The 8,395-nt window shown below is 42.5% G+C and overlaps 1 protein-coding gene across 2 annotated transcripts; it reads right to left on the bottom strand.

Moving 5' to 3' along the window:
• Positions 1–514: 514 nt before the first annotated feature.
• On the bottom strand, positions 515–8,395 carry mpx (myeloid-specific peroxidase). 2 transcript variants are annotated; one of them, XM_049603704.1, is made up of 16 exons: positions 8,306–8,395; positions 8,131–8,196; positions 7,962–8,049; positions 7,580–7,755; positions 7,232–7,364; positions 6,638–6,764; positions 6,351–6,557; positions 5,896–6,259; positions 4,853–5,013; positions 4,501–4,759; positions 4,250–4,420; positions 3,918–4,155; positions 3,608–3,816; positions 3,405–3,442; positions 3,066–3,134; positions 1,311–1,451 (listed from the first exon to the last, which is right to left on the bottom strand). In XM_049603704.1, the coding sequence occupies exons 2-16, from the start codon at positions 8,192–8,194 to the stop codon at positions 1,443–1,445; spliced, it is 2,313 nt and encodes a 770-aa protein (XP_049459661.1). In that variant the 5' UTR covers positions 8,195–8,196; positions 8,306–8,395; the 3' UTR covers positions 1,311–1,442. The 2 variants fall into 2 exon arrangements, with proteins under 2 accessions (XP_049459660.1, XP_049459661.1); XM_049603703.1 differs by lacking the exon at positions 3,405–3,442 and having other exon boundaries at positions 515–1,451.

Raw genomic sequence — 8,395 nt, 5'->3', positions numbered from 1 at the left:
TTCTCTATATCTTATGAATGAGATGTAACATTTTGAAGATGTAGGTTAAGTATGAAAGAAGGGGATTTTTGCAAAACTGTCTCTTGACTTATAACTTTGTGTTGTGCTTTCACAGAGGACGGTCACTTAAGGATTAACTTATGAGATGTAAATAGGACAACTGTGACTTTGATGGGAACATTTTTTTTTTCAGATGCACTGCTTTCAAGTCCTAGTTGACAGGATAAAGCAGTTCTGCCACCACATGAAGTGTACATTTATTTTGTTTAAAGAACAATGGCTCCATCTACAGGAGGCATACTGTATATTAAAATGATGCATTTTTCCTTTAATTCACAAATTGCGCTTATGCCATAATGTTGTGTGTTTGTCCTGTGCTTTCATACCGTCTAAATAAGCCCAATTTAACAGCATTTAAATTACCTTTTAGTTAGTCTTTTCTCTTTTTGTGACTCACATAAGATGCCTGAATTGATTTCTAATGTCTCAGAAATATGAAAACATGAACACAACATTAAAAGTGGCTCACTTTCTTTTGTTTATTCATAGAACTGAAAATATAACAGATAAAGTTACAGTAAAACAAGCCTCACAGACAAAGCACAAGACACAATATTTTCATGGCATGCTTAAATTTCTTCAGTGCACATAATATTCATAATAATACTGGTCCCGCCATCAAAATTGGCTACAGACTAACTTCCAATCCAATAAACTGCATGCTGTAACAGAGCTGAGTAAATTTGCTGCAGTAAATTTCATTTTGATTTGTTCATTTGGCTGCTTGCTTAAACTATATATATTTAATTACTCAGAGAAATATAAAACAGCTGCATGATGTGCCCTTGTCTGGTCCATTGGCCCAAAATTTGATAGAATATTATGACGATGTGATTAATGGAAAGAGAAAATCAGTGCAGAAAGGCTGAGTAAAGAATAACATCCTGAAGCAGACAGACCACTGGCATATTTAAGGGTGGTGGTTCAGTCTGGAGAGTGCTTGTGTCACACAGGGAAGAGCAGGTGTCCAGAGAAGAAGCTCTTGGTGCTCAGGCCAGAGGTCCCGTCACTGGCCTCAAGCCACACTGTGTCTCCCGCCTCCAGCTGGAGCACCGTGTCTCCTGATGACAAGTGGTAACCTCCCTGATAAACCTTTACACTGTGCAGCACCATCTCGTCATTACGATGCAGGTTGATATTTCCCCCACTGATGAAGGACGTGCAAAGGAAGCTGAACTCATAGACACCGGGGATGACACATGTAAACATGCCTGTCTTTGTGCTGTAATGGTTTTGTTTGTTGTAGATGACCTGATGGAAATGAATTATTTTCTCTGAGGATGGGTTGTACTCGCCCAGGCGGACGGCGAAGGCAGATTGAGACTGTGTAGCATTGATGTCATGTGCTGGTGGTCCAGGAGGGCCTCTCGGGCCAGGGGGTCCTACTGGACCTGCAGAGGAACAAAGGTATAGATTATTTCAAAAGGCTTTGAATCTGGTTTGATAAAACACTCTGATCTGCTGCTATGTTATGAATTATCTACAAGTGGAAAGTAACTTTGTACATTTACTCAATTGACACAACAAACTGTCATCAAAGAAGTTGTGGCGACAAAGCTGACTGTGTTGTCTCAAGCTGCTTGTGTCTCAACAAAAACGTTGCACTTATACACACCACAAAAACTACAGCCAACGGCCAACCAGCATGTATGTTCTGCACTTGCATGACAGGAAATAACTCTCCACACCAGCAGGCAGTGGTAGTCATTAGTGATTAAAAAAGAGAAGTCAGAGGACTGACAGAACAGATTCAAGATGCTACTGTAGTTAGCCAGTTTGCACATTAACAACGCACCTTGATATTGAAAGGACAAATGATACTGTACGCAGGTGAACAATAGCAGACACAATAATGAACTGATTTTGCTTAAAAGCTCAGTGGCTAAAAAAATAATTTCACCTAATATAACATGTTTGCTTTGATCTCACTTCCTCTTGACTTTAGCTGTTTGGCTGATTTACTTGCTTCCATTTGTCTTATCGTGCGCAGAGTTGAACTGTCAGTCACAGTGATTTCACACACTGACAGGCTCCACCATCTCCGACACCAATTCAATCTACTAAATCGACCGTAGAAAAGCCAACAAGGGCTGACTAATGCCAACTGAGTGGGACACACCACAAAGGCGACAGATGCTCATCGACGACCCGACATTGACTGATGGCCAACTGTCAGCTTTGTGCGTCAGGGCCCTGAGTACGCCTTTGAGATGGTTGTGCTTGAGTATTTCCTTTTGCTAATACTTAATACTTCTACTCCACTATATTCTGGATGACATATTGTACTCCACTACATAGTTATTATTTATTTTAAAGACAATTTTCCATACAAAATATTTGATCATCTTCTACATCAGTGTTTCTCACAGGTGCAGGTACCCCTAGGGGTACTCTGGAGTACTGCAGGGGGGTATGTGAGTCATCTGTGATACATACCGCCTAAAATAACTATGCTAGAATAAGTTAAATCAAAAATGTAAATGTGAAATCGATAAACCACATTTTATATTTTAACGACTGTTAACTATCCAGCCACAACAAACGCAATCACGTTCACCTTTACTTTTGTGTGTTTCTAACAAAAACATTTTTTTGTGCTGGACACGTACACTTTTTTGCAGGGAGTATGTTATTTAATAAAGTTTGACAACCACTTTTCTAAAACATGATGCATTGTTTAGTTAAAGAAATCACCCTCATAGAGATGCTATAATAAAGTGGACAAAAAGTAAAGTTGCCTAAAAAGATAAAAGATGGGTGTACCTTACAAAGATAAACTGCATTTGAAGATTTCTATATGACGTATGTTTATTTATAGTTCATGTGCTTCATTGAAGTTGACCAGATACGAGAATAATGAGTTTGGGCTTGTTAATTTTATATCTGGGGTAAACCTGTGAATGTTTTGTTTTCATCTTGATAAATATGAAGATTGAAGACTCTGTAGCATTGAGAATTCTATAAAATGTACAAAAGGCTAAACAGACGATAACTGAATAGATTACCTCGTTGTCCAGGAGGCCCTCGTCGTCCTGCAGGTCCTCGAAGTCCTGGGGATCCAGTTCGTTCACAGTCTGTAAATCCAGCAGATCTAGAAGTTAAACTTATTCTCCCTCATAATTTAAGGAATTCTTGCAAAATGTGCTAGTATCAGTAAACCATGAATGGTTTACTGATACTAGCACAGATAGATACTTAATGGTTTGGAGTGAGGAACACCTTCACCAACATGATAAAAAGTTAGGGACAACAGGTGTTGCATGATCTGAATGTGAACTTTTTTAAGGAGGTTTGGCTTCATTAAAATATTACTACTACTTGTTAGTACTGTACTTAAAACCGACCTCTTCTCCACTGACTTCCTTACAGCTATGACCCGGCCCTGCAAGATCAAACACCACATGTGAAGACCGATTTTCACGCAAGTGATTAGCGAAGAGATAAACACACCGGGTTAAAATCAGAATGAAAAATACAGTAGGTGACAAATGATTGTGAATTCAGAGCTGAGAGTCTTCCCCTGCAGTTCAGCCCAGTAGTGTTTCACCTGAACAGGGTGGGTCCCTCCAGGCTGACAGGTTCAAACGGCGGATGTTGCCGCAGCGGACAAGCCGGTTCCTGTTTGAGATGACACCGAAGGCATCAGTGGGGACAGACGTAACACCGGTGTTGTCACAGATGATTCTGGATATGGAGGCGGTGGACAGAGCGGCTCTCTGAGCCCGAGTGAAGACACCTGGGTTCTCGTACCAGAGCCTGATTTTTAAAACAAGAGATGATTGTCAACAGAGACTGTGGAATGCATTTATTTGTGTGGCTATGTTAGCATCAGTGTATGTCTGCACACACATACTGACCTGTCACCCTGGCGGATCTTCTGGAACTGTTGAGCAATGAGGCAGGCGAACAGAGGCCCCACACGGCCACCTCGGACAAACGGCTCTGCCACACCTCCCAGCCAGATGTCAATGTTGTCGGGTGTGCCGTAGAGCTGCAGCAGCCTGCGAGCCAGGTTGGTGTTGTTCAGGACCCGAGCAAGCTCTGCCTGGTTCCTGGGCTGAGACAGGCCGCAGAACCTGCGCCAGGCATTGTAGCCTGGAAGAGTAAACAACAAGTGAGCAAAGAGCAGATGACGACAATTAAAAAAGAGATGAAACCGTAGAAAAGAAAATCAGAGTGAGGGATGTACCAGGCAGGCCGTGGTCGCGTCCCCTCTCCATGTTGAGAGAGCCCAGATCCAAGGCCAGATGCATCACAAACTGGAACAACCTCTCCCTCAGAGCATCCACCATCATGTGATCCTGAGTGTTCAGTTTAGCAGGACGGCCGACTAAACCACGGAGCAGAGAGTCGATGCCACCTTGAGAGATCAAATAGATGTTAGGGCGACAGTTTCAGACGGAGCGACTTAGTGACTACTATTCGCTCTTTACAACTCACCCTCAAAGACAATCCTCCAGGGGGTGAAGAAGGCCTTGAACAAGGGGACACTTGGGAACCGACTGTCCTCCCTGTAGTTTGCATCCAGACGGGATAAGACTGGCTGGATGGCCAAGTGGGCAAAGCGGTAAGCTGCTGTGGCAAAGACGTTGGAGATGCTGGGGTCAACGTTGGGATTATATCCAGGGTAACGGCCAAGCCGCCTACGCATTTCAACGTCACCAACAATGTGAGGCAGATAGTCCCTGAACACAAACACCTGCAAGAGACAGAGATCTATGTTGAGTAAAAGACAGAAGAGTGTACGGAGATATACAATCATGAATGCTGACTGATTCTCAGGTTTATCGACCTGTGTGTAGGCACCCATGATCTTGCGGGCCTCTTGGTAGAGTGTCTCACTGTCCCAGTGGGGGTTTATTCTCTTCAGTTCACGAGCCAGGCGGTTATGCTCACGCATAAACAGTGTGTGAATGGATGTCAGAGCGATGTTCTCGTCCACACGGACATCACCTTACAGACAGAAATGTACACAACAAATAGTTGTTCAGAAGTGTTCATTTCTTCTTTAGATTGGCACCTCTTTCTATTAGGACTTTATAAGTTGTAAATAATGACTTTATTAATGGTTATTTCATTATTTCTTAATGCTTTATACATATAAGAACACTGCTGGTGTACGTTGTTGCCAGAACACTCGCAATGTGTTTACAACTTAAGTTTAACGCTATCAATCGATCAAACAAGTCATCAAATATAAAAGGATACCGCTTCATTACCAGGCTACAAGTAGCGCTCTGTAGGCTAACGCTAGCAACCCATGTTCCTACCCTGTCAGTCTGCTCTGAAATTAGAGGAGCAGTAACAAGTGCCGCAACTTCACAGCTGGACATATCTGGGGAAAACGTGTGAATATTTCAAAATGTGGGGCTGTCATACTCAAATCAGAAAATCAAAGTACAGCGTTGGCTAGCTAGCTAGTTAGCTACGGAGACATCTGCATAGCCTACTAGCAATTTCTTTTGTTAAGCTTGTTATCAGGAAAAGGACCATAATACACTGAAACGAAATTAAACTAAGATAATATGATGATTATCATAATTTCAAAATCTTAACAAAGAAAATACATTTGTGGGTTTCTTTTGTTGTCCGCAAAGGGCAATGTGTTTGAACTGGTGTTTACATATTTTTTGTAAATGGTAAATAGGGGAATTTTAAGTAAGTGTTACCAGATCATTTCAACAGACAGCTGAAACATGATATACAAGATTTTTTCATAACCCAAACTTCCTATTACTACTCCTAAGGCTTATTGCTGATCTATAGAGCATTAATAAATTTTTAATTAACCACTGATGAAGCTAGTAGTTACAATAAACTTGCATTATGACTAACCTGCAAGGAAACAGGGCACCTCTCTGGCGTTGGTATCGTTGGTGACTCTTTTGCGAGTGGCACACATGTTCGCTTGGAGAGGGCTGAAAGGCAGCAGCTCACGGCCGTTGTCTCTGAACTCTGTATTCACACGCAGCAAGCCGTCATCACTGGTGAGATTGCGAAGATCCCGGGCAAGCATCTCCTCAGAACCGTACACCTGGCCGAGGTCCAGGAAGGCTGTCAAGGCATTGATCTGCTCTCTCTTTTCAGGCTCTCCGCCAAAATTGTAGGCCGAGAATCCAGTTCCGCAAACAGGGGCGGATCTGAAAGCAGGGATGCAGCTGTCTGGGCCAGTGGGCAACCGGGGGTCGTTGGGGGGAATCTGTTTGTCGGAAAGAGAGACCAAAGGTTATGGAGAGAAGCTTTTAGTGAAAACAACATCTCAATGTTTGGATTTATGCTGTCACACCAACCGCGATGGGGATGCATGGCTCAGTTCTCTCACAGCTCTCATCACAGTTGATCCCATTGCTGAAGGAGCGGATGCTAGGGGAGAAGGGCGTGAAGGTGAGATCGTGGTCGTTCCACTGCCCAAACAAGGTCACCATGTGAGTGAACTCTCTGTCGCTGACCACGCCTGCATCTGTTGTGCTTAGGATGTTGTTTGAAACCTGTCGCACCTGAGAGCCAAGGAGAATTGTTAAATTTTAAATCAGCATTTATGTAATCAAAACAAGTGTCTGGGATTTCGATGTCGTACCAGTGGCAGGAAGAAGTTGTTGATTGTTCGATTGTTCCACCCTTTCGGTAGGGAAATGCCGTCTTCATATTCGGCAGGTAGCCAGCGGACGAAGGGGGTGTTGGAGGCTCCACGGCGAGGGTTTTTTCTACAAGCAAAGAGAAGACATTCATGTTTAGAAATGCTGCTTGAGAAATCGAGGGGAAGTGTACACAACTTCTGTGGTGTATGGCCTAAGATGTTTAGGTTTATTTCACAAGCATTTCCTCTAAATGTAAGCAACATTCAATCTCACTAACCCGACATGTTTCCATTAATTCAAGACAGATTGCTTTTTGAAAAGAAATGCTACAATTGCTTTTTAACTAAATATAGTATGCATGTGGGGAAACTGTTACTCTGACAAGCAAGAGGAAACAAAGTTGACAATGAAGACATTTGCTAATGTTGAAATGTGCCTGGTTAAATTGTTTGAGAAAAGGACTTAAATTTGAGATCTGATATTATATGAATTACATCTGTTTTTTTATGTTATGTCACAGACGTCAAAATACAAACTGCTTCTTACATTTAAAAAAGCAAGAATTTATAAAAGAACTTGAGTGTCTCTCTTACAGGTTGTTGCAGACACTGGTGGCTGTGCGATACTTGTTGAGGTTTGGTGTGGTGCGGCATGATGGAATAGCAACTCGAGCTGCGCATCCAGTTATGTTGGCGAGCCTCCGCAGATCTTCTTCAGACAGCAGATCTGAAAAATGTGAGAGACATATTTCAGATGTCACAATGGGTGCGTGCATGTCAACTTCATATATCTTGTATTTCATGACAGTTTTGAAGTGCATTCACTATGCCCACATTAGGAAACAGAAAATCTCAGACCCTAAACCAAGACCAGGAAAAGTTGTCAGAAAAACAATGCAGGCACTGTTTGTATTGTCTTTGTTTGCGTGCTGCATGTCTGACCTGTTGCATTGAGTGAGCGTCTGCTCCTGTGATGCACCCTCGCTTGCAACAGACTGAGGGTTTGTGCCATGTAGTCTGCAGATCTAACAGCAGAGCGTGTGTCACCACGGGGCTGCTTCAAGAGACGAAGAGCATCATGAGGGCGCACCACCTCTCTGCGGACTCGTCTCAGACTCCTGGAGGAGAAGAGTCATAGAGGCGAACAATGAAATGCAAATTATTTGGAGCTTCGGTAACCTTTTCTTGCAAGTACTGAGCTACAGAGCTAATGTAACGAATGGCTTGCATGTTAAAGAAACATGTACATTCATACTTGAATTAATTTGAAAGATGATCTACTATTTCACTCTGTGAGATGAAAAACTCCATGAGGTGAACTCACTCTTCTCTGGAGTACTTGTAGGCATCATCCACAACTTTCTTGGCCTCCTCAAAACATTGTTGAAGGAGAGGACTGCCGAGATGTTCTCCTGCAAAGAGACAACACATCTATCAAGCTGTTCATCAGTTGTGACAAAATGACTTCAATGTTAGTGAAGAACGTAGCCTACCTGTTGCTTTGGAGTGAGCAGGAACCAGGCAGACGCCCAGCAGAAGAAGGACAGAGAAAAGCATCTCTAAAATACACAAAAAAAACTAAATTATTTGCATTTGTCAAAAGGTATGCACAAAAACTATTTCTCCAGCAATCCAAGCATCCAAACCAAAAAAACAAAATCTTCTTACCTGCGTCTTTGAAGATAGACTTGAAGATTTCTCTTGCCAATGTGGAGTTAGCGGTACTGTCACCTTCTTTATATTGAGTGCGAGGCACCG

Source organism: Epinephelus fuscoguttatus, linkage group LG18, assembly GCF_011397635.1.
Source record: "Epinephelus fuscoguttatus linkage group LG18, E.fuscoguttatus.final_Chr_v1".
NCBI classification, from domain to species: domain Eukaryota; kingdom Metazoa; phylum Chordata; class Actinopteri; order Perciformes; family Serranidae; genus Epinephelus; species Epinephelus fuscoguttatus.
This window is presented reverse-complemented; position numbering and strand designations above follow the sequence as displayed.